This window comes from Staurois parvus, unplaced genomic scaffold (genome assembly GCF_062004578.1).
Source record: "Staurois parvus isolate SC_StPar_1 unplaced genomic scaffold, SC_StPar_1.0 ptg000353l, whole genome shotgun sequence".
NCBI classification, from domain to species: domain Eukaryota; kingdom Metazoa; phylum Chordata; class Amphibia; order Anura; family Ranidae; genus Staurois; species Staurois parvus.
In genome coordinates, this window is record NW_028318149.1 from 259641 (window position 1) to 287391 (window position 27751).

Sequence of the window (27751 nt, forward strand, 5' to 3'; positions counted from 1 at the left end):
TGCTGTGACATAGCCATATCCTCATGAAACCGCAATAACCCTCTCATTTTGAGTAATTTTTGGAAACCCTTTATTGGGTATAAATACTCAGGCCTGTATAGCCTGTTACATGCTATATACATAGTATATGGAGCAATAATCTTCTCATTTTGAGTAATTTTTGGAAACCCTACATTGGGTCTAAAAACTCAGGCCTGCATAGCCTGCTATACGCTATATACACAGTTTATGTGTTTGGAATCCATGTATTGTGACTACCTGGCTTCCCACCCCTACATGTATCTTGGAAAAGCATCAAGGACCTGATCTTATTTCAAGTCGACAGAAGTCTTCTTGATCTTCATTTATGGTAATATACCCACTTTATGTGTGTCCTGTTTTCAGGGTGACCTGATGCCCACGATTTTTATATGTATCATTATTTTTCTATATATATCCTCAGAATCATTTGGTACTGTGGACCCTGTTTCACTTGGGGTGGCTATCCAGGAAGTCCCTACATTTGAGAAGTTGGCCTGTTAATTTCACTATTGAGAAGGTAATAGTAGTATCCATTGACTACTGTAGAGGGAGGTCTGGTGAACTTTGGATGTGTTTTGGTTTTTTGGTTTTCATACTTCTATATATATATACTATGTATTTCTGTGTTCCAGCTGTTTCATACCAGGGGATACCTGACATATATTGGGAACACATCTGCTGAATACATGGTTCATTTGAATACTAGATGAAAACCCATGGAAACCCAGGATAACTACATCACCACTATATAACTCTGCCTTATGGTACTCTATTTGCTAAGATGACCCGAAACTGAAGACGCCTAGTGCTTTTTAACATGATTTTATTTATTTTTTCATATGTACACCGTGCTCATGTTTAACCTCCTTATGATCTATGTGATCAAATAAAGTATTGTTTGGAATATTTTTGAATTTATGTTACTCCGCGTGGATCACCTAGTAACCTTCTTTTTCCAGGTAGGGGTGTTCTTGTCACACTACCATTTTGCTTAGTATGTACCTTTTGGGTTTATGGATCCACACTTATACAAGTGAGTCTGAGATAAGTCAATGACACCAGCTATACGTGTCATTCTGGGTGGCCTGTTTGTGTTTTATTGTTGTGATGTGTTCCAGCATGACAATGACCCAAAACACATGGCCAAGGCAACAAAGGAGTGGCTCAAGAAAAAGCACATTAAGGTCCTGGAGTGGCCTAGACAGTCTCCAGACCTTAATCCAATTGAAAATCTGTGGAGGGAGCTGAAAGATCAAGTTGCCAAACGTCAGCCACCAAACCTTAATGACTTTGAGAGGATCTACCAAGAGGAGTGGGCCAAAACCCCTCCTGAGATGTGTGCAAACCTGGTTGCCAACTACAGGAAACGTCTGACCTCTGATTGCCAACAAGGGATTTGCCATCAAGTACTAAGTCATGTTTTGTGAAGGGGATCAAATACTTATTTCTCTCATGAACATGCAAATCAGTGCATAATTTATTAGACATGCATTTCTTTTGATTTTTTTTGTTGCTATTCTGTCTCTCATTGTAACAATACACCTACCATTCGATTTTTAGACTGATCATTTCCTTGTGAGTGGGCAAACATTCAAAATCAGCAGGGGATCAAATACTTATTTCTTTCACTGTATGTGTGACTTATACTGGTTTTCATGTGCAGCAGATATAGTGGCTAGTTGGACCATATTGAGCCCAATATGAGGATATAATCCCATATAGTGAGAGCTTATTCCCGATGCTTCCCTTGGAAGTGAGTACACGTGTTCATTTAGTCCATATGAAGGTTTTACTTTAACAAATAAAAGTTATGTTTTAGCCTAGTGGCACTGATGCATGGGTGAAGAAGAAGCTGTAATAATTTTTTATTACTATTACTCCCTTCTCCAAGAAATTCCCTTGATCCTTGCAACTCTTCTATAAGCTGCTTCTGGTCACAGTCACAGTCCTTTCTCCACTAAGTACAATGCAGGAATAACAGCCCTACAATGTACATGAGGACATGGGAGCAGGAATTCAAGTAAGTGACAGTCTCTGCTGCCTAATTCTAACTATTCTTAAACACATCCCCTCCCCCCCCTCCTACCTACTCCTGCATACCCTGTTTAAAATAAAAAGAGATGTGTACTGACCTAATTTAATCCAGTCCTGTTATATGATTCAGCAGCTCTGGCTCCTCTGTGAAAGGAAGCGATTGACAACAACTGTGAATTCTGGGAGTCATGAGGTCACTCTTAGGCTCCCAAGGCTCAGCTATTGTTGGTGCTCCCTCCTCTCCCATGCAACAGTCACTCACCTAAACAGGGGAACCATATTTAATCCGCAACGGATTAAAAATAGTTAAATATACAGACTTTTTTTATACAGGGTATGCAGGATAAGCAGGAAGAACGGGGAGGGAATATTGTAAAAATAGAGTTAGGCAGTGGAAGGGGAGCCACTGAAAGGGGATTTTTTTGTTGTGCCTGTAATTGGGATTTAGGGTTTATTGAAAAAAAGTAAAACAGAGCTGAAAGCATTATCTATGATAATAAAAACAAATATCAAGTATCCGAAAAGAAAAGGAACTCAATTATACAAAATTCAGGCTGCCACAATACAATTCCAGATATGTATATCTCCAAAATCAAAATGATCCATTATCAGGGAAGAAAAAAAAACAGGAGGTGTCATCTATACTAACTGGAAACAAAATTAATTCTTTAGGTATATGTTTAATCAAAGTAAAAATCCAAAACATCTCACACTGACATAAAATAGAAAAACTATCCCCCTCTAATCGACCTATACACACATTCATGGTGCATTCACAAATACCGCATGCTCAAAATAATTGATAGCATGCAAATGAAAGTTTCTCACAGGTAAAACTTAAATAATTGGTGTTTAAGTGACAATATTCTACCACAGCCACCACAAATATCAGATCATCTAGTGTAGTAAGGGGGGGGGGTCTTTACTTAGAGGTCTGTACTGGGCAGAGGGGTGTCTGTACCTGGATGGGAAGGGGGTTTCTTTTACTGAGAGGTTTGTAATGGGAAAAGGGGGGTGTCTGTACCAAGTGATCATTACTGGGGAAGGATTCTTTACTGGGGGAATGGGTGCCTATATAGAGGATGTGGGCAGGGAAAGGGGATTAGGAAGAGTAGTCTGTGCTGGGGGGGGGGGGGGGGGTCTGTGTTGGGGATTCTGTGCTGGGGAGGTTTGTCTGTATTGTGGAGGTCTGCGCTGAGGGGTCAGTCCATGCTGGAGGGATCGGTCTGTGCTGAGGGATCTTTCCTGGCAGGATTGTTTTTTGTTGAGGGGTCTATGCGGGGGGGGGGAAATCTGGGTGGGGACACTTTACTGACCGGTTTGTACTGGGGAATCTGTGCTGAGGGCGTAGGCTAGAATTGATTTATACTAGGAAGAGAGAGCAAATTTTGGCTGGGCCCGGCACTATAGACACTAATTTACCAAAACTAGAGAAGACAGAATTTGAAGTAGCTGTGCATGGCAAAAAAATGATGTTATTTTCAAAGCTTAAAGTGGAACATCATATATCATATTTACTTACTTATTGTTTTAAACAGTTTTTTACATTTCTTCAGTTCCATCTTGGTTTATATGCCTAGGCAAATGATGTCATACATCCCAGGAGTCTTCAGGAGGATAGGAAGGGTTTTCTTAGCTTGGCACTCCCTCCATGTAAGAGCTAAGGGCAGATGGATTCCAGAAAGTGCTACATGAATCATCTGCCCTTACTCAAGATGGCCACAGCCAAAAATGCTAGGAGGTGTTTTTCTCACAAAATAAAGCACGCAGACATGGATGGGGGGAGTTTGCTTTGAATATAAAAAATCAATGAAATTGCACTTTTGGTTTGTGGTGCTCAGATACAATGTAGTTCTGCTTTAACTGAACAAGCTGAAAATAAAAGCTGATTGGTTGCCATGCACAGCTGTTCCAAATTCTGTCTGCTCCAGTTTTGATAAATTCTCCTCACTGTGTTTTACATTTCACACTCCTTACTATTGCAATCTAAGTACATTACTCCTGAAGTTCTTCTGTAAGGTAGGCTGTGTGTAGAAAAGCATAGTTCATATTACACATACCATAGCAGATGGATTTTTCACAGTGATGCAGGGTGTTGTAGCTCTCAAAGATCCACTGATTCCATGATAATACTTGAAACAAATTTTAATTTCAGCTGTAAGGACAAAATAAAATGGATTCTTAAACAATAAAACAATTATGTAATTAATCTAAAAATAAGTAAAGCAATTATGTAAATTGACACTACTAAAGAATAATACTTTTAAAACATTAAAGCCTAAGTGCAGCCAAACTCACAAACAGAAAAAGAAGCACAAGGAACATAACTTACAGTAAGGAGAATATGTCCCTTGTGCCGATTCCTCTTCTATCATGAATGAAACACAATATCTGAATGGAGAACAGGTAGATGATTGCTAGCTCTGCCCCCTCCATTCATAGATCCTGTTTCATTCACAAAAGCAATAGGAAAGCTGAATAGACCCCAGCGGCGCGCACCCAGTGATCTCTGTGATCGATGTGTCCTACAGACACAGCCGATCACGTGATGAGATAAAAGGCCAATCACAGCAGGCTTTTACCACATGACACAGCAGATCACCGAGTAAATACAGTTGCCGGTTATCAGCTGTACTTTCCTCACGCTGTCACAGAGTGAGGAAAGTACTGCCAATAACCAGCAATTGTCACAGAGCAGATCGGAACTGATGATCACTGCCCTGATGATCAGTACTCAGCAGTGCCACTCACCAGTACCCAGCAGTGCCACCCACCAGTGCCCAGCAGTGCCTCCCACCAGTGACCAGCAGTGCCACCGAGAAGTTGCACCCAGCAGTGCCACCAGTCAGTGCCACCAGTCAGCGCCGCTCATCAGTGCTGCCTAGCAGTGTCACCTATCAGTACCGCCTATCAGTGCCTCCTCATCAATGCCCACCAGTGCTGTCTCATCAGTGCCACCTCATCAGTGCAGCCTATCTGTGCCAACTTATCAGTGCTGCCTGTCAGTGCCCAACAGTGCTGCGTATCAGCAAAGCCTCATTAACGCACATCAGTGAAGGGGAAAAATTACCAATTTGCGAAATGTTATAATAGAAACAAAGAAAAACTTGGCTCCCACTCACAGTTAGTGAGCCAATGAGGAGAGAGCTGGGGGGGGGGAGCCGCAGCTCCGCGTGTCTTATGGATGCATAGAGCAGCAGCTTGGGGACGAGAGCGCAGCAGTGCCCCCAGGGTGAGCAGCTTTCCCTGGGGGCACTGCTTGAGGAAGAGGACCCAGGAAACCTGGCAGGGACCCAAAAAGAAGAGGACAAGGGGTGCCCTGTGCAAAACCATAGCACAGAGCAGGTAAGTATAGACATGTTTGCTATTACAAAAAAAAACAAAAAAAACCCAAAGCTTTCATGTGACTTTAATTATGTATTTTTCCTTTTTTTTTCGATAGCTGTTTTTTTTACATGAAAACTGACTGGCAGCTGAAGACTAGAAGCTCCTCCTGCCAATGTTTCCCTGCAGCTTGGTCACATGAGAGCTGTTTGTCAATTATGAAAAAAGGTACTCAGATTTTTTTTTATTAAAATAAATACAGTGCCATCATCCATATACATAAAGAGAAGAGATAATGTAAATTAAACAGTTTGTGTTTAGTGTCACTTAAATGAGAGGCAAGGGACACCATGTCCCATGTATGTTGTGTCAGACCTGCCCAGCTATTATGGAGGAGGAATACCCACAGAGAGGTGCTGCTTTCTTTAACTGAGCCGTGTGTAAGGGGTTATTAAAGTTAGTTCTTGTTTTTCTCACGCAGAGAGAATTGTTGTTTCTATTGATATTGGTATTAAACCCAAAAATAAACATTTACTATGTTGCAGCATACCAATTCTTAGATATGATGGCTCCATTAGTATTCTTTTTAATGCTTTCTTTTATAAATTTTCACCTGTTGATCCTGCCAGTAAGTCTGTTGTTTATCAAGAAAACAAGCTGTCTTGAAGATGAAACAGTTAAGCCAACCATACATGGACCAAAATTCAGGCAGTTCAACAGGGACTGGACGAATTTCAATCCATGTATGGGCACCCTCGTTCTACAGACGTCGATCTACCAGTCGACTTTTGTACAACCAGCCTTTCGGATTTTTCCCAATTGATCAGTGCCGCTAGATGTAGCTGGCAGCACTGACCATTGTATTCTGAAGATGGGGAAGGCTCCCCACTGTCAGAAGACAATAGCACAGTGAGAAGGATTCCCCTATCCACCTGAAATGTATGGATGGGGAATCAGATAATTTTTTCGTTCAAACTGCTTTTTCACTGAAAAAAAAAAAAAAAAGATTAATGTATGGGCTGACTTCAATGGTTGGGACAAACCATTGAACATTGACAGGGGTGCTTACAATGATCAGTTTTTGGAGTTTGGCTTCAGTTTCTTAGTGTATTTAAATCTACAAGTGCCTCCAACACTCCCCTCTCCACAGATTGACAATGCTGCTGTTCAAAGGTGTCTCAGTGCTCCTTCATCCAGTGTGAAGGCCCTCTAATTCAGGAGGTGTGTTACTGGCCAGTACTGCAGCCGTCTAACCTCCAATATATTACATTTTTGGTTTTGAGTTTAATTTCAGTTTATATGGAGTTATGTTAAAGCGTATCTCAACCCAAACATAAAAAATGTGCCACATTGCAGTTTAACTGTCGTCAGATGTGGTAGCTATATTAGTTTTAATTTTTTTTAGGCTAAGAACATTTTTGGCAAACACAGAAAACACAGCTTGATCTGGTCAGAAATGCAGTGTCCTTGTCACTTCTTGTGAGCTGAAAAAACCACAAAAACAAAGTTATTTTGTACACCATTGGTCCCATTAGCTACCATGGAAATGAACAAAGGCAGACATGTCTGAAGTCTGAAGTTCAGCAGAGTGAGTGTACCAGAAGTGTGTTATTCACAGCATTACCCGGTGAAATAGAAAAAATGTTGAAAAAAAAAGCTAAAAAAATTCTAAGGATTGCCAAACTGCAATATATTATAATTACTTTGTTTTTCCTTTAGCACATGGGGATGGATGTCAACTTGGCCACATGCGTAGGCTATTTGAATCTTGTTTAGCCATAACGGCACCTTTTCTTTCGTTTTTATTTTACCATATATTAGGCAGTACCAACTTCTTTGTGAAGACATATCAAAATATTTAGGATGTAATCTACCGGAATATCCTCTACTGCTCTACTTTCAAATGTATCTTTTATGCTGCAACCAACGTAAGACTTACAGCAGAACAGAACTGATTCAAGCTGCCCACTTGACTGAATTCCCTTCTAAAAGTTCATGGTCACTTTAGCAGCCATAAGCGTATAACAGAAGGGTCACCTAGACTGTTTATTAATAAACTGCTATCATCATTTGCTGACAAGCTGTGGACTGCAGCCATTCATTAAATAAAAGGGACACCCCCACTTCCTTCCCTTCTGCTGCAACACTGGAGTGTGCCCTGCCTGTCACTGATCCTCCCCACTTTGTGCCTGCCGCCTGCTGTCCTTTGTGTACCTTGCACAACCCACTGCCTCTTATGTCCTGTGTGTGCCCTTTGATTTATTTTATTTATTATTTATAAAGCACCATCAATTTACGCAGCACTTTACATATATATTGTACATTCACATCAGTCCCTAACCCTCAAGGGGCCTACAATCTAAAGGTCCCTAACTTACTTTCATACATACAAATACTGGGCTCAATATTAGACAGGATCCAAGTAACCTACCAACATGTCTTTGGAGTGTGGGAGGAAACTGGAGTACCCGGAGAAAACCCATGCAGGCACAGGGAGAACATGCAAACTCCAGGCAGGTGTTGCCGTGAATGGGTTTTGAACCAATGACCCTAGTACTGCCAGGCGGAAGTGCTAGCCATTTAGCCACTGTGCTGCCCATATTTATTACTTTGATCTACTTGATTGCTGTTCTACCCCTGCTTGTACCAGCAGAGACAGTAATTTGTGGAGTGCAGGCATACAGCAGGGAGAAATGATGGTTGGGAACCCTACCCCAGTGACCCCCCCACTTTCTTTGCTGCAAATTAGCACCAGATTCTGGCACCAAGAACTAAAAATTCCCCTCACCAGGGGTTGGCAGGAACACAGGCTGTATGGTGCGGAGATGGTGGGTGAGACCAGAGAATAAAGTATTCATGTCCAAGCAGGGGTTGATGCAGGTGAATAGCAGAGAGAAATCAGTTACATGAAGCAGTCTTGGCAGTTAGTAAGCAGAGGGTGGGCATTTGATGAGGGTAATCAATCAGAGTTCCTTCAGCACTTTGTACAGCAAAGTGACACTAGCTAAAGTGGTCTGAAAAGTGAGGCTTGAGGTTCTGCCTGAACAACAGAGAGAACAGGGCCTTCTCTGGTATGCTCATCAGGGTAGGTCTTGGGCTACTAGGAGAACTAGAGAAGGCAACTGGGTGTGGTCTCCTGAAAAGTAGTCCAGTAAATGCACCTTGGGAACAAGCGGGACAGGCATGTGTGGGGCAGCAGCGGAGGGTGCTCTGGCAGAAGTTATAGCTGGACAGTGTTGCTTACTGCAAGCTGGCACCAGGACTGCCCCACCAACGGGTGGCAGGAACACAGGGGCTACAGTGTTGAGACAGTGGGTGGAGCAGAAGACTAGAGAGTATTTAGATCCATGCAAGGAGAGCAAGGCAGCTGGCTAGCAGAGAGTCGTCAGGAACAAGCAGGGTTCTTGGCAAGTGATAATCAGAGGGTAATCAAGCAGTCCAGCTCAGCAATAAAAAGGCAGTAGACAAGATAGTAGTTGGAAAATCTGGGTCAGCAACAATAAGGCAATAGCAGGCTGGATAAAGCTGTAACAGTAAGTGCCCTGGAAAGCCAAGACTGGTCGCTATGAAGAGTAAGGCAGCCCATAGATGATAGTTTTGGGGTTTTTTTTGTTCAACCAGCGGTTGTTCGACCAGATATCCCATCCATACATTCGAGATGTTGATTTTTAAAGTCCCCCTTAGTCTGTATTTTATTCATTCCATTTTTCCATGTTTATTAGCCTTTCCTGGAACTGCTAACTTCAATGTGCCAACTGATGTCTGGATGTTGTCACAATCTTCACAGATGTCTTCATCAAGAGCTGATCTTACAAACAGACAAACCTCTACTGCTTTTTCTTGTAATTTTTTTCCCCTTCAAAACACACTACAGGTTTTCAAATTCATAACCTTTTCATATTTGTTTATTAGCATTTTTATCATATATTTTTCATTAGAACATTCCAATCCCCTCTAGACTTTTCTTGATAATTAGCTGCAGTGGATACTATTTATATCAGCTTTCTAAGTCACTTTTTCGACCAGCAGAAGGCTGCTCAGGCAGCTGGCTTAGGGCACCAGAGTAGGGGAGGGGTCAGAAAAATCCCAAACCTCAGTCACTTGCTGCAAGTTCAAATTTTCAATATACCTGCCTTCCGACAATCCCCTTTATTGTCCTACCATCTCCTCCTCGCTCTCCCACCAGCGTACAGTTGCTGCTGTTGCAGGAGGAAAATCCAGGGGATCGGTTCTAGTAAAACGCCTCCCCGCTGCCCCTCCCGTCCTTGTTCCTCCTTTTTTCTGCTGCCTGGCCCTTCCCCCAAGTTCTCCCCTTTCAACAGGGCTCCTAAAGGAATTGTGAAAAATATTAGAAAATAAAAATGTAAAAATAAAAACTACTGACACCATCCACTGCCCTACAGACACCAACCTCTGCCCTACTGACATTGTCCACTGCTCTATTGACACCATGCATTGCTCTACTGACTGACACCATCCACTGCTTTACTGACACCGTCCACTGCCCTACTTACTGACACTGTCCATTTTTAAGGTAGGCCACGTTTGTATTTTTACAGTGACATTTGTTTTATCATATTTTTCTACATTTTACTTGCTATTTAGTTAGGTCTTTCTAGTTTTTTTTTTTTTTAAATGGCACTGAACCCCGGTGATCTTTGATCTCTTTCATGTTGTTCAGGTAGATCTCCACCTCTCAAGGTCGCCTACCCTTGGTCTATTGTGTCTAGAAGCTTACTATGTTAAGACTACCTATGCCTATACCTAAGCAAGGGGGGGAGGACTTATTTTAAAGTGTCTATTCTAATTATAGATACTTCAGGTTAACACTATTCTAGTTATACACATTTCTGATTATTCAGAAGAAAGGCATTTACACCATTAAGGCACTACTGCTGATGTGTTAGTAACCTGTGAAGTTGCCTAAATTGAGAATTCTAGATCAATCCTCTGCACACTGCCATACAACCTTTCTAGGAAACTTTGCAATAAACAACAGGGATTTTCAGTTCACATACATTGCAATGTGTGTGAACTAAAAATTTCCTGTGTTTATATTGCCAAGTTTGCTAGAAAGGTTACATAGCAGTGTGCAAGGGTTCATCCTGAATTTTTAGTGTTAACATGTGGTCACACCCCTTTAGCACCTGATAGATTGTATACAAGTATAAGCTTTTGGGATTTGAGCACAGGTACTGTATATCTTCTATTGCAGTGCAGGTCAGTGACCAGAACCAAACCTTGTAGCTCCCTTACAGCTTGTTAACTACTTTGACACAGTTGGTCAGCTTAAATTTGGGATTAGAGTAGGAGTATTTTACTTAAATTGCCCAACGTGACTCCGGACTATGACACTCCTGATGACATCACGCCGACGAAACTAGTTGGGCAGTGGCTACCACCGGTCTGTGGAACGCATGAGCGTCCCGGAACCACGAGCAAAGCAGGTTTCAATGTATTTTAATGTACTGTGGGGCAAAAAAGTATTTAGTCAGCCACCAATTGTGCAAGTTCTCCCACTTACAAAGATGAGAGAGGCCTGTAATTGGCATCATAGGGAGACCTCAACTATGAGAGACAAAATGAGAAAACAAATCCAGACAATCACATTGGCTGATTTGGAAAGAATTTATTTGCAAATTATGGTGGAAAATAAGTATTTGGTCACCTACAAACAAGCAAGATTTCTGGCTCTCACAGACCTGTACCTTCTTCTTTAAGAGGCTCCTCTGTCCTGCACTCATTACCTGTATCAATGGCACCTGTTTGAACTTGTTATCAGTATAAAAGACACCTGTCCACAACCTCAAATAGGCACACTCCAAATTCCACTGTGGTGAAGACCAAAGAGCTGTCGAAGGACACCAGAAACAAAATTGTAGACCTGCACCAGGCTGGAAAGACTGAATCTGCAATAGGCAAGCAGCTTGGTGTGAACAAATCAACTGTGGGAGCAATAATTAGAAAATGGAAGACATACAAGACCACTGATAATCTCCCTCGATCTGGGGCTCCATGCAAGATCTCACCCCATGGGGTCAAAATGATCACAAGAACGGTGAGCAAAAATCCCAGGACCACACGGGGGGACCTAGTGAATGACCTGCAGAGAGCTGGGACCAACTTAACAAAGGCTACCATCAGTAACACACTACTCCGCCAGGGACTCAGATCCTGCAGTGCCAAACGTGTCCCCCTGCTTAAGCCAGTACATGTCCGGACCCATCTGAAGTTTGCTAGAGAGCATTTGGATGATCCAGAAGAGGATTGGGAGAATGTCATATGGTCAGATGAAACCAAAATAGAACTGTTTGGTAGAAACACAACTCGTCGTGTTTGGAGGAGAGAGAATGCTGAGTTGCATCCAAAGAACACCATACCTACTGTGAAGCATGGGGGTGGCAACCTCATGCTTTGGGGTTTCTCCACAAAGGGACCAGGACGACTGATCCATGTACAGGACAGAATGAATGGGGCCATGTATCGTGAGATTTTGAGTGCAAACCTCCTTCCATCAGCAAGGGCATTGAAGATGAAACGTGGATGGGTCTTCCAACATGACAATGATCCCAAACATACCGCCCGGGCAACGAAGGAGTGGCTTCGTAAGAAGCATTCCAAGGTCCTGGAGTGGCCTAGCCAGTCTCCAGATCTCAACCCAATAGAAGACCTTTGGAGGGAGTTGAAAGTCCGTGTTGCCCAGCGACAGCCCCAAAACATCACTGCTCTAGAGGAGATCTGCATGGAGGATGGGCCAACATACCAGCAACAGTGTGTGCCAACCTTGTGAAGACTTCCAGGAAACGTCTGACCTCTGTCATTGCCAACAAAGGATATATAACAATGTATTGACATGAACTTTTTATATTGACCAAATACTTATTTCCCACCATAATTTGCAAATAAATTCTTTCCAAATCAGCCAATGTGATTGTCTGGATTTGTTTTCTCATTTTGTCTCTCATAGTTGAGGTCTACCTATGATGCCAATTACAGGCCTCTCTCATCTTTGTAAGTGGGAGAACTTGCACCATTGGTGGCGGACTAAATACTTTTTTGCCCCACTGTAAGTGCAATTTTGCAATTTGTGTGAAGTTTTAAGAAACGGTAATACATTATTGGAGTTCTACTTTTTGTACTCTTGGACTAAAACTGGTGGAGTAGAGGAAGGAAGGAGACATGAGGACCCAAGAGATATACTGAGAGGAAGTGTGGAGGAGTTGAAGAAAATGGTGGGAGCTATATCAAGCGCATATGAGTTGCCTGTAAATAGGGAGTCAGGGAATTCTGGTGAGTGCGGACTAATACAGGGGGGAGCACGAGTGTCACATGGAGGAACGCAGCACCAAATTATTTTTACTGCTTTCCCGCCGTCCGTGCATAGCAGAGCAATACAAAGCAGGGTGCTTACCGAGTAAAACACACACGCAGCACACAGTTAACCTTTTGATCACCCCAGATGTTAAACACTTTCTGCCCAGTGTCATTAGCACAGTGTCAGTGCTTTATATTAGCACTGATCACTATATTGGTGTCCCTGGCGATGTCAGTGACAATTAGTTCCCCCCCAGTGTCAGAAAGCCCGCTATAAGTCGCTGATCACCGCCATTACTAGTATAAAAAAAAAAATCCAGTATCTATAGGGCCATTTGTAGACACTATAACTTTCATGTAAACCAATTAATTTACACGTATTAGGATTTTTTTCTAGCAAAAACATGTAGCAGAATACATTTTGGCCTAAATTTAAATTTATGCCGAAATTTGATTTTTAAATTTTTTTTTACTAGACATGTTTAACCAATTCAATACCGGGCAATTTTACCCCCTTCCTGCCCAGGCCATTTTTCACGTTTCAGCGCTCTCACACTTTGAATGACAATTGCACGGTCATACAACACTGCACCCAAACTAAAATTTTTAATTTTCTTCACACAACTAGAGCTTTCTTTTGGTGGTATCTAATCACCGCTGGGGTTTTTATTTTTTGCTAAATTAACAAAGAAAGACCAAAAATTTTTTTTAAAAAACACGTTTTTATTTGTTTCTGTTATACGTTTACAAATAAATAATTGTTCTTCATAAATTTAGGCCGAGATGTATTCTGCTACATGTCTTTGGTGAAAATAACCCAAATTAGGATGTATTATTTAGTTTGTAGGAAAATTATAGAGTTCACAAACTATGGGATAGATCTGAAAATTGATCAATCCTGAAGTACTGACAGCCAATCTAATTTCTTGAGGTCCAAGAATGTCAGAATAGTACAGATATCCCCCAAATGACCCCTTTTTGCAGAGTAGACAGTCCGACGTACTTCATAAGAGGAATGGCGAGTTTTTTGAAGTTGTATTTTTTTTGTCATAATTTTTCGGAATATGAAAAAATGTAAAAATTATTTTCACTATTTTTTTTTTTACATACTGTCACCAGACAGTACAGCATCATCATATAACTGGCATGGCGGTGAACAGGGACACTGACTGGTGACAGTATGAAAAAATATATATATATATATTTTGTTTTTTTGTTTTTTATTATTTTTAATTTTTTATTACTTTTTTTTATTTTTTTCAAGATTTTTTTTTCATATTTCACTATGACCAAAGTAGTATAATGTTACCATAGTAACATTGTACTACTTTGGGGAAGTGATCAGTATTTTTTTTTTTACACAATTTGCTTATAGCAAAGAATTACTTTGCTATAAGCAAGCATTTACCTGAATGACATCGATTTATTCAGGTTTTTTTTTTTTTTTTTTTGTGCTTAGCTGTGATTTGGCCACAGCTAATCACATGACATGTGCATGTGACCTGCTGTGACCATTCACAGCTAGGCACTAGTATACAATGGATGGCATGAATGAAGCCATCCATTGTATACAACTGTCATGTGATCTGCTGTGATTGGTCACAGCAGGCCACATGGTACCGGCAACAGGGGCCGGTACTCAGATCTGTCATTGGCCGTGTCCGAGGTACACGGCCAAACAGATCGCGCCGCTGCGCGGCTCTTCAACCGAGTGAACTGCGCATGTGCGGGAGGACACCAAATGGCGTGGCAAATGGTTAATAGCAAAAAGTCATAAATATTGTTTTTGTTCTCAAAATGGTTGCTTTTTTTTTTTAGCACAAAAATAAACAGCAGAGGCGATAAAATACCACCGAAAGAAAGCTCTATTTGTGGGAAAAAAGGACATAAATTTCATTTGGTTTCAGCATTGCATGACCGCACAATTATCAGTTAAAGCAATACAGCGCCGTATTGCAAAAAATGGCCTGGTCAGGAAGGGGGGTAAATCCTCCGGAGGGCAAGTGGTTAAAGAGCACTTTAAGTGGACTGCACAATAAGAGCCCTTTTTTAAGGAGTCACCACTGGAATTGCAAAAACTGTAGATGTCATAAATGTTTTTAATTGAATATAGACTTTGCACAGGAACACATTGTGTTTCAGTGGAGGGAGGTGTTTTATGTAGTAGGTTGCACTATAAGAGCACTTTTGTCAAGGATTCATACATTAGGACTGCATAAACTGTGGATGTCACAAATATTTATAATTGTATAGATTTTTACAGGAACACATGTTGTGTTTCTGTGGAGGGAGGTGTTTTATAGTACATTTTATACCAGTTGCACAATAAGAGCACTTTTGCCAGGTTTTGTATATTGTGGATGTCACAAATAACTATATAGATTTTACATAGGAATACATTGTATGTCAGTAGTGAGAAGTGTTCTATAGTTCGTTGCATATCATTTGTTTTGAGGAGAATTTGTAAATGATGCACTTATAATGGAGGGAGGTGTTTTATAGTACTCCATAGTTCCAACCCATTATTTTAGCACTTTATTTAAAGTATTGAGTAACGCCACACTATAAAGCTTGTAAGAAAGGGAAGTATATTTCCTCTTACATTACAGGTATGCTTTTAGAATAGCAAAGAACTGATTAGGCATCAGGCATCATACGTCATGCATCAGAAGATTCTTTTATTTCAATGGGCTGACCTACACACAACAAACACAGCAAAGAAGCTCATGGACCTTTTAGAGCTCTAGGTATAATAAAAGCCAAAACTTTTTTTTCATTTTGGATAGAGAAAGGGAGGGTTATAACTCCTGTTAGTTTTTTTGCCCTCTGTGTCCCATAGCCTTACATTTATTTTATCACTGGGTTGCCCTGTAGTTTAGTTTTAAAGTGATTTTAAAATAAAGTATACTTATCTGCTCTGTGCAATGGTTTTGCACAGAGCAGACCCGATCCTCCTCTTCTCAGGTTCCCTGCCATCGCTCCTGGCCACTCCCCCTCTCTGAGTTACCACCATAGCAAAGTACTTGCTATGGGGGCACTTGTGCAGACTCACTCCAAAGCCGGATTTGTGTGCCCATAGACACACAAAGCGCAGCTCAGCCCTACCTCTGCTCCCTCCTCACTGGCCACAAGATTGGGCAAAGGTAAGTGTAAGGTGGGCTGGGAAGGGAAGATGCACTCAGAAGGTTCTTCACCTTAATGCAGAGAATGCATTAAGGTACAAAAAAAAAACCCAGGCTGTAGGATCACTTAAAGCATGTTTGTTCATTTGTAAATTGCTAATTATACTAACTGCAGCTCTTTTTGACATTTATGCTGTTGGAATGTCTTGTTTTAATATCTTTTAAAGTTTGTACAATAAACAAGAATATGTTTTATATATAATTTGGTGTGGTACCTTTAAAGTCCTATTAGATTGAAATGGCAGGGTCTTCTTGTTCTTCAGTGTTATTTATAAAGGGATGTGGCACCAGTAAAACCATATGGACATTGAGCTTGCTTACCAATTTTTCATCTTCAGCATAAGCAATTTTTCACATCATGTAGCTGGCTGGGTGCATGCGCGCCACTTACCTGGGAAAGAGATGGCATCAGGATGCACTATTAGAAGGAGGCAAGCCGACAGAGGCTTAAAGAATCTGCTATGGATGGCCTGGTGCCAGATACCACAGCATACCTTCAGAGGTCTAGCCGAGTCCATGCCTTGACAGGTCAGGGCTGTTTTGGGGCAAAAGGGGGACTTACTCTATATTAGGTAGGTGATCATAATGTTATGGCTGACTGGTGTATGTTTAAAAAAAAAAAAAGACTGGTGAAATTCTGACCTGGAACACTGAGTCAATGCTTCAGAGGGCATAAGGAAAACGGAACACTCACACATATCTGGTAGAACTGCCGTGAGATCAAAAGATTTTGAACTATTATTGATAAACTGATCTATACAGTTTGGGGTAAAAGAAGAATTTGAGTATTTCCAAAAAATGAGACTCTTCTTGATTAAAAACCATCAGACTTTAAAAAAAAACAACAAACAAAATCATTAACTTTCATTTTTAAGACTGATAAGCAAACTCTGGCTAGACCTTAGTGATCACTCAGGTTAAAAATAAAATGGCCTGGTGCTTTGCGAGCTAGAAGGTTGGCTACTGTATTTGGGGGACCTGATGAGCAACTACATTTTTGCCTGCTTATACAGTCTCCTTATAGTCGGTGATTCCATGTCTGTCTGTCCTTTCCTTCCCTCCCAGTCCTATTTACACAGTCCTCTATCAAGTTTGTTTATTATAATTTAAAGTATCGGTATAAAAGCTAAACAAAAGGTTCTTCTTACTGATTTATCTATATTTCAGTTAACTAAGCAGGCAGCTGTTCTGCCACACACACACATATAGACACGCACACAGTTTTTGCTGTGCTGCATAAACTTGAATGTGGACTGTTATTAGGGATGCTAACCTTAGTTTATGTCAGAGCAACGCATTTTGTTTTGCACTGTTGGTTGAGAGATGTAAGCCTTCAATAAAAATGCATTTTAAAAAAAAGTGATATGACAAGCGTTTATGAGGCATGAATGTGTAAAACAGGAGTAGGCAACGTCGGCTCTCCAGCTGTGGTAACACTACAAATCCCATCAAGCCTCTTCTTCTGACAGTCATGCCTGTGGCTGGTCTTGCAATGTCTAATGGGATTCATAGTTTAACCACAGTTGTAGTGTGGAAATTGCCAACACTTGCAGCAGGGTCAGGGGTTTACATGACAACACAGATTTCCAATCCCCCTCTGAAATTAAAATTCAGGATATTTGATAATAAATAGATGTTCTTGGACCGGCAGCAAACTCCAGGCACAGTTTTGTAAACACCACTTGGTAAGATCATGTTATGTTACACCTAAATAAAATCAACAAGCATATCATAGTAGAAAAAGAGCTTGCAGCTCATGTAAAAAGATTTTGCATAAATGTTTCAAAACTCTGCAGCATTATTGGTTTACTCAATAAAGCTGAGCAAAGGACCCTGGTGGTATGCAAATGGCAGTAAACTCATAGCATCTAATCAGAAAGAATCTTTCACTGATCTCAATTATAAATATAAATATATATATATATATATATATACATACATACACACAGTTAAGTCCATATATACAGTATTTGTACACAGGCACAATTTAGATTTTTTCAGGTATTTACCAAAACATATTCAATCTATAGTTATATAATGGATATGGGCTGAAAGTGCACACTCTCTGGTTTAATTTGAGGGTATGAACATCCAAATTGGAGGAAGGGTTTAGGAATTACAGCTCTTAAGAGTAGCTATCCCCCCTTTTATAAGGAACCAAAAGTAATTGGACAATTGAATCAAAAGCTGTTTCATGGCCAGGTGTGGGCTACTTCTCAGTTATTTCTTCATCAAGCAGGTTAAAGGTCTGAAGTTGATTCTAAGTGTGGTATTTGATTTTGGAATCTATTGTTGTGAACCTACAGTGCATTCAGAAAGTATTAACAGCGCTTAACTTTTGCCACATTTTGTTATGTTACAGCCTTAAACCAAAATGGATTAAATTCATTTTTTTGTCAACATTCTACAAACAATACCCCATAATGACAATGTGAAAGAAGTTTGTTGTGAAATCTTTAAAATTTATAAAAAAAACACACATGTACATACGTATTCACAGCCTTTTTCATGACACTCAAAAATCAGCTCTGGTGCATTCTATTCCCACTGATAATCCTTGAGATGTTTCCACAACTTGATTGGAGTCCACCTGTGGGAAATTCAGTTGACTGGACTTTATTAGCAAAGGCATAAACCTGTCTATATAAGATCCCACAGTTAAAAGTGCATGGCAAAGCACAAACCAACCCATGAAGTCCAAGGAATTGTCCGTAGGCCTCCGAGACAGGATTGTATCAAGGCACAGATCTGGGGAAGGGTACAGAAAAATTTCTGCAGCATTGAAGGTCCCAATAAGCACAGTGGCCTCCATCATCCGTAAATAGAAGAAGTTTGGAACCACCAGGAATCTTCCTAGAGTGGACCGCCCAGCCAAAATGAGCGATCGAGGAAAAAGGGCCTTAGCCAGGGAGATATTCAAGCACCCAATGGTCACTCTCAAAGAGCTCCAGCCTCTCTCTATGGAGAGAGGAGAACCTTCCAGAAGAACAACCATCTCTGCAGCACTCCACCAATCAGGCCTGTATGGTAGAGTGGCCAGTCGGAAGCCACTCCTCAGTAAAAGGTAAATGGCAGCCCACCTGGTGTTTGCCAAAAGGCACCTGAGGTACTCTCAGACCATGAGAAACAAAACTCTCTGGTCTTGTAATGGCAACTTTGGGAATTCCAGGAAAACTCTGGACACAAACTTGAGGAAAACAAGCTTTTTATTTACCAGCTGGTTGATCTAGCCAGACTCGTGTCTGCAAGCTAAGTGCCTTGAAAAGCATCTTACATGGTGTATATATCAACAATTATGTCACAATGCATATATTTCCTCTTTACGTTTTGTACCTTTAAAATACATTCTGAGCAGTTCAGCATATAGCCTTTGCGGCTTCACGTTTAGATAAAATATCACCAACTGAAAGTTAGGGTGTCAGCTGCTAGACTGGAACACATTGTTCCACAGGAAATGAGGGGGAGGAAGTGAGCTGATGACCTGGTTCTGCAAACAGAAGCTTTTAGAAATGTTAAAGCTTAAAGGGGAACTCTGAAATATTTGGGTGCTGCCACAGATTGATGAAACAAAAACTTTTTGGCCTGAATGCCAAGCGTCATTTCTGGAGGAAACCAGGCTCCGCTCACCACCTGGCCAATACCATCCCTACAGTGAAGCATGGTGGCGGCAGCATCATGCTATGGGGATGTTTTTCAGCGGCAGTAACTGGGAGACTAGTCAGGATCGAAGGAAAGATGAATGCAGCAATGTACAGAGACATCCTTGACGAAAACGTGTTCCAGAGAGCTCTGGACCTTAGACTGGAGCGACGGTTCATCTTTCAACAGGACAACGACCCTAAGCACACAGCCCACATAACAAAGGAGTGGCTACGGGCCAACTCTGTGAATGTCCTGGAGTGGCCCAGCCAGAGCCCAGACTTGATCCCGATTGAACATCTCTGCAGAGATCTGAAAATGGCTGTGCACCGACCCTCCCCATCCAACCTGATGGAGCTTGAGAGGTATTGCAAAGAAGATGGGAGACATTTCCCAAAAATAGGTTTGCCAAGCTTGTAGCATCACACTCAAAACAACTTGAGGCTGTAATTGGTGCTAAAGGTGCTTCAACAAAGTATTCAGCAAGTGAATACTTATGTACATGTGGTTTTTGTAGTTTTTTTATTTTTAATAAATTGCAACAATTTCAAAATGAACTTCTTTCATGTTGTAATTATGGGGTTTTGTTTATAGAATGTTGAGGAAAAAAATGAATTTAATCCATTTTGGAATAAGGCTGTAACATAACAAAATGTGGCAAAAGTTAAGCACTGTGAATACTTTCTGGATGCACTGTAGGTTCACAGCAATATATTCAAAATACAAATACCACACTTAGAATCAACTCTGGACCTTTAACCTGCTTAATTGATGAAGAAATAACTAAGGAGTAGCTGACACCTGGCCATGAAACAGCTTTTGATTCAATTGTCTATTTACTTTTGGTTCCTTGAAAAAGAAGGGATGGCTACTCTTAAGAGCTGTAATTCCTAATCCCTTCCTCCTATTTGGATGTACATGCCCTCAAATTAAACCCGAGAGTGTGCACTCTCAGCCCATATCCATTATATAACTATAGCTTGAATAAGTTTTGGTAAATGCCTGAAAAAAACTAAAACTGTGCTTGTGTCCAAATATATATGGACCTAACTGTATATATACACATACACAGTGCTCAGCATAACTGAGTGCACCCCAACAGATTTGGCAGAAAACATGTACTTTCCTTTCAGAATCAACATTTTCTATAGGACACTATACTACAAAATACTCCCACAAATGCAGGCCATTTATTGCAAACAAGATTTGTTCATTTGCACATACATAAAAGTACTTATCCTAACAAATACTTTCAAGACCATGTTGCAAAAATTAATACCTCCCAATGAAAGTCTTAGGAGCAAAGCTAAATTTGAAACAACAAATTCCTAATTAACAAGAATTCAACTACAGGTGAGTCTACTTATTCATTAAACAGGTATCCAGCAGACAGATTATTATAAAAGGGCGTTACTTAAAAGAAAACCCTTTGCCATTTCATGTTGTCAGCAAAGCCACCACATGAAAGAGAAATGTCAAAAGGCATGAGAAAGAAAATAATTTCTTTACACAAGAAATGTGAAGGCTACACGAAGCTCAGCAAAGTTTTACGTATCAGTCAGAATACTGTAGTAAAAGTGATGCAAAAATTTAACAAAGATGGAACTGCAACCACCTCACAGAGATGTACAGGTCGTCCCTGGAATTTAACACCTCGACAAGAACATCTGCTAATGAGAAGGGTTGAATTACATCACCATGCAAGTTCACTGCAGTTAGCTAAAGAAGTAGAAAGCCAAACTGGGGTGATTGTTTCCCGTGACACACTGCAGAGGAATGGCATGCATGGGTGGCATCCATGAAGAAAGCCTCTCCTAAAGCCCATGCACAAAAAAGCACATCTTGAATTTGGCAGGGCCCATGCTGAAAAAGAAGAAGACTACTGGGACTCTGTACTCTGGAGTGATGAGACCAAGATAAATGTTTTTGGAACTGATGGCTTCAAAACTGTATGGCGTTACAAAGGCGAGGAGTACAAAGAAAAATGCATGGTGCCTACAGTGAAACATGGTGGTGGCAGTGTCCTTCTGTGGGGCTGCATGAGTACTGCTGGTGTCAGGGAGCTGCATTTCATTGATGGTATCATGAATTCACAGATGTAATGCTCTATATTTAAAAAGAAGATGCTACCATCACTCCATGCCCTTGGTTGTCGTGTACTTTTCCAACATGACAATGATCCAAAACACACATCTAAGGCCACTGTTGCATTTCTGAAGAAGATCAGGATGAAAGTGATTAAATGGCCAAAATATGTCTCCTGACCTGAACTCAATCGAACACGGGAATTCTGAAGAGACAAATTGGGCAACACTCTCCATCCAGCATCCAGGCTCTAAAAGAGGTCGTTCTTGAACAATGGAAAAAGATAAATACTGCAATATGTCACCAACATGTTCATTCCATGCCTAGAAGACTTGGTGCTGTCCTTACAAATCATGGAGGACATACAAAATACTAGATGTAGTAGTTTTTGTTGTGGGGTGTATTCATTTTTGCATCAACTAATTTGAGTAAAACTGAAGATTGTGTAATCTAAATTATATTATTAACTTACTTTCATGTAATTAGCTAAACAAACATTCTATAAAACTCAGTTTTGTCAAAACTTTGGAAATAGTTCTTGTGTTCATTGAGATATTGATTAAAATCCTACTTTTCAAAAGGGGTGTACTCATTTATGCAGATCACTGTGTATGTGTGTATTTATATACATATATATACACACACACATATACATATACACACACACACACATACATACTGTATGTAAGTTATTTTATTAATTTTTTTTTTTTGCTGAAACAAATCACGATGTAATTGTATCTTGCTTTTCAGTAGAGCTTGCTATTATATGCTATTTGACAGACTAGCTAAACCTACATTTAATATACTGCCACTTTCCAGGTCTTTGATGCAATGTATTTGTTTTTTTTACTGGTGGCCCTGCAAGTAAGACTCATTCTGTTTTATGACTATCTGTATCTATGGAAGAGCAACATAGCCACCCATGGACAGCATCAATGTCAAACTGTGGAGAGGTTAGTGTTAAATAGACTAGTAGATTTGGGTGGCCTTTACAGAAGTTACTAACGAATAATACTACTGGCAATACTACTGACAGAATGCATCATATAGGTCATTTTTTATTTTGCCCATAGTCCCACTTTAAGTGTGATCGTGCAGATTGTACACAGCAACAAAACATTGTTTATGGATCATATGCATAAAGTTCTGTATTGTCATACGTTAATGTGTTTCAAAAAGATTTACTCACGTTCCATAAAATATGGACCTGTTTCAATTCTCCAGACAATTTGTCCCTTCTGCGTTCCTGTTACACCTCTGTTTTTAGAATCCCAAAAATTTGCAGGAGAACTTTCATCTAAAAGTGAAAGATACTATTAGCCAATATATAAAGTTTACCTCATAACCAATATATACTTTATTAGTATAGCAGCAAAGGAAAAAAAGTGTAACAATAAAGCATTTTACAATATATGTATTACATTGAAAATAAAGTTTTTCTTTGTATATAAGCATCCTCTAAATCAGTGGTCTCCAAACTGCAACCCGGGATTCGGATGCAGGTCTTTTCTTGCGGTTAACCAGCCCATGGGGCATTTTTCCTCCCACTGTAAGCAACAGAGGGGTATAGCTCTGGCCACTGACACCGACAATGAAGCACTATTCCTCCACTGACACCGACAATGAAGCACTATTTCTCCCACTGACACCCATAATGGGGCACTATTCCTCTAACACCAATGATGGGTCCCTACTCCTCCCACTAACACCAATGATGGGTTCCTATTCCTATCACTTACACCTATGATGAGGCATTATTCCTCCCACTGACACCAATGTTGGGACACTATTACTCTCTCTAATACCAATGATGGGGCATTGTTTGCTCCCACTGCCACCAAGACATTTTCTTCTCCCACTGGTCACAGGCCGGCCCCCTAAAGTTTGAAGGACAGTAAATTGGCCCTTTGTTTAGAAAGTTTGGCGACCCTTACTCTAAATCATAAAGTTGGGTTCTCATTGTATAAATGATACGTGCCCATTTAGTCTTTTACATATAAACTTGACACAGACACCGTTTAACTATGATTTCACGTTTAAAGCTAAACTCCAGGAATTATGTTTTTGTAAACTTACATTGGTCCAGCTTGGTTACATTGAAATCTTCATAGCTCACATCTGGAGGGCTGATGGGGCTGCAGAAATTCACTGTAGTAACCTATGATACATACAGTCAGCTCTAGTCTCTTCTGTATGCTGCACGAGTGACATGCCATCCATATACTGAACACAATTACTTGCTCAGCACCTCCGCGATTCAGAGAATATCTTGTATTTTTTTCACTGCATACAATGTGTTCTCTGATTGAATGAGGCAGACATCATGATATCATCCTTCCCAACTCTTTGCCTTGTCCAATCAGATAATCCCTTGTATTCATTAAAAAAGACAAGACATTTTCTGTATGGTGGTGGTACTGATTGTACAATGCCTTGAAAAAGTATTCATACCACTTGAAATTTTCTACATTTTGTCATGTTACAACCAAAAACATAAATGTATTTTATTGGGATTTTATGTGATAGACCGACACACAGTGGCACATAATTGTGAAGTGGAAGGAAAATTATAAATGGTTTTCAACATGTAAAAAAAAGAATTATTAAGTGTGGCGTACATTAGTATTCAGTCCCCTCGAGTCAATACTTTGTAGAACCACCTTTGGCTGCAATTACAGCTGCAAGTCTTTTTGGGGATGTCTCCACCAGCTTTGTAGAGAGTGACATTTTTGCCCATTCTTCTTTGCAAATTAGCTCAACCTCTGTCAGATTGGATGAAGAGTGTCTGTGAACAGCAATTTTCAAGTCTTACCACAGATTCTCAATTGGATTTAGCTCTGGACTTTGACTGGGCCATTCTAACTCATGAATATGCTTTGATCATTCGAAACCATTCCATTGTAGCTCTGGCTGTATGCTTAGGGTCGTTGTCCTGCTGGAAGGTGAATCTCCGCCCCAGTCTCAAGTCTTTTGCAGACAAGTTTTCTTCTAAGATTGCCATGTATTTGACGCCATCCATCTTCCCATCAACTCTGACCAGCTTCCCTGTCCCTGCTGAAGAAAAGCATCCCCACACCATGATGCTGCCACCACGTTTCACGGTGGGAATGGTGTGTTGCGGGTGATATGCAGTGTTATTTTGTGCCACACATAGCATTTTTCTTTTAGGTCAAAAAGTAAAATTTTGGTCTCATCTGACCAGAGCACCTTCTTCCACATTTGCGGTGTCTCCCACATGGCTTCACGGAAACTGCTAATGGGACTTCTAATGACTTTCTTTCCACAATAGCTTTCTTCCTGCAACTCTTCCATAAAGGTCAGATTTGTGGAGTCCAAGACTAATTGTTGTCCTGTGGACAGATTCTCCCACCTGAGCTGTGGATCTCTGCAGCTCCTCCAGAGTTTCCATGGGCCTCTTGGCTGCTTCTCTGGTTAATGCCCTCCTTCCCTGACCTGAAAGTGTAAGTGGATGGCAATGTCTTGGTAGGTTTGCAGTTTTGCTATACGCTTTCCATTTTTGGATGATGGAGTGAATAGTTCTCCATGAGATGTTCAAAGTTTGGGGTATTTTTTTTATAACTTAACTCTGCTATAAACTTCTCCAGAACTTTATCCCTGACCTGTCTGGTGTGTTCCTCGGCCTTCATGATGCTGTTTGTTCACGACTGTTTTCTAACACACCTCAGAGCTTCACAGAACAGCTGTATTTACACTGAGATTAAATTACACACAGGTGGACTCTATTTACTAATTAGGTGACTTCTGAAGGCAATTGGTTCCACTAGACTTTAGTTAGGGGTATCAGAGTAAAGGGGGCTGAATACAAATGCACGCCACACTTTTCAGATATTTATTTGTAAAATAATTTGAAAACTATTTATCATTTTCCTTCCACTTTACAATAATGAGCCACTTTGTGTTGGTCTATCACATAAAATCCCAATAAAATACATTCACATTTTTGGTTGTAACATGACAAAATGTGGAAAATTTCAAAGGGTATAAATACTTTTTCAGGGCACTGTATGTAGCACAGGCTACTACTTTGACCTTCTGCATCCCCAGCAGCCCTCTGGATGTGATATATGAAGAATTAGATGTAACAAATCTGGACAAATGTAAGTTTAAAATAATAATTCCAGGAGCTCAATCAAGAAATACATCCTTAATCTGAAATACCTGGGATGTTTACGTGTGGATTGCTGTGATTCTACCATACCCATGTGTTTAATCTAAAAAACATCCTGGTAAGGGTTTATGGAATTTAATATAATGAATCAGAATCCTCTAAATTGCACATAATAATTGTTTGCAGTTTCTACACTGCACCAGCTTTTTAATCAATCCGGTTAATCTGAAGTAAAAGTCTATCTCTGAAACACATTAGAAGTTACAGTCTTCAGGCACTCATCCCTAATTAATTCTTGCAAATGTCCAGAAGTTCCCATGGCTTTTATTGGTTGTGTCAATATCATTAACATAGGAAATTACTCTCAAAAGGGAGTTTGTGGCCACCCACTTTCCTAAGAAATCTCCTTGTACGAAAAGGCAGCCTACTAATAATTATTTTTAGCATCCTATGTGGTCACTATAAAATCTGTCATCACTGACACTGTAGCATACTTTGTTGGCTTGTGCTTCCTTCTCACTATAATATCCTAACCTCCTTGTTCAACTGTTTTCTCAACTCTATGTAGCATAAAACACACATATTTATACACACACAGTACATACATACACACACATATTATTTATATATATATATATTATATGCACACACTATATTGCCAAAAGTATTGGGACCCCCCCTCCAAATCATTGGACTACCATGATAGGTTGTCACTAGAGATGAGCGAATCGAACCTGGCGAAGTGGAATTCGTTTCGAATATTAGGAAAAATTCGCCGAATCCGAAAATTAGCAAACTTCGGATGCGCGAATCGAATTTTCCCCGATCGGCCGATTTTCATCCCTTCTACAGCCGGCAAAAAGTGTCCCTGCAGAGAGCTCCGCTATTTCTGACAGTTCTCTGACAGTTCCTTCACATTTACAGCAGTTGAAACATTGTATCTATTTGTTTCCATTTAGGATACAGATGTTTTTATTCGGAAACAAATAGATACAATGTTTCAACCGCTGTAAATGTGAAGGAACTGTCAGAGAACTGTCAGAAATAGCGGAGCTCTCTGCAGATACACTTTTTGCTGCACTGGAATTCTTCTTCATCCTCATCCTACTTCTTCTTCTTCATCCTCATCCTACTTCTTCTTCTTCTTCATCCTCATCCTTCTTCTTCTACATCCTCATCCTACTTCTTCTTCTTCATCCTCATCCTACTTCTTCTTCTTCTTCATCATCCTCATCCTACTTCTTCTTCTTCATCCTCATCCTACTTCTTCTTCTTCTTCTTCTTCTTCATCCTCATCCTACCTCTTCTTCTTCTTCTTCTTCATCCTCATCCTACTTCTTCTTCTTCTTCATCCTCATCCTACTTCTTCTTCTTCTTCATCCTACTTCTTCTTCTTCCTCATCCTACTTCTTCTTCTTCTTCATCCTCATCCTTCTTCTTCTTCTTCATCCTCATCCTACTTCTTCTTCTTCTTCTTCATCCTCATCCTACTTCTTCTTCTTCCTCTTCTTCATCCTCATCCTACTTCTTCTTCTTCTTCTTCTTCATCCACATCCTACTTCTTCTTCGTCTTCTTCTTCTTCTTCATCCTCATCCTACTTCTTCTTCGTCTTCTTCTTCTTCTTCATCCTCATCCTACTTCTTCTTCTTCATCCTCATCCTACTTCTTCTTCTTCATCATCCTCATCCTACTTCTTCTTCTTCTGCTTCTTCTTCTTCATCCTCATCCTACTTCTTCTTCTTCTTCATCCTCATCCTTCTTCTTCATCCTCATCCTACTTCTTCTTCTTCATCATCCTCATTCTACTTCTTCTTCTTCTTCCTCATCCTACTTCTTCTTCTTCTTCATCCTCATCCTACTTCTTCTTCTTCTTCTTCATCCTCATTCTACTTCTTCTTCTTCTTCTTCTTCTTCCTCATCCTCATCTTCATCTTCTTCTTCTTCTTGCCATGGGCCCCTGTACCGCCTCCTCATGCTGCTGCCAGGTCCAGAGTGTGTCATGGGTCCCTGTACGGCCTC

General features: G+C 40.4%; 1 protein-coding gene across 5 annotated transcripts in view; it reads right to left on the reverse strand.

Moving 5' to 3' along the window:
* The window catches only part of HECW2 (HECT, C2 and WW domain containing E3 ubiquitin protein ligase 2), a 324224-nt gene that overhangs the window by 152816 nt on the left and 143657 nt on the right, over window positions 1-27751 (reverse strand). For all 5 annotated transcript variants that reach the window (XM_089684697.1, XM_089684700.1, XM_089684701.1 and 2 more), the window contains 2 exons: window positions 22792-22899; window positions 4116-4210 (listed from right to left, as the gene is read on the reverse strand). In XM_089684697.1, coding sequence (XP_089540823.1) covers window positions 4116-4210; window positions 22792-22899 — 203 coding nt within the window. The remainder of the gene's footprint in view (window positions 1-4115; window positions 4211-22791; window positions 22900-27751) is intronic.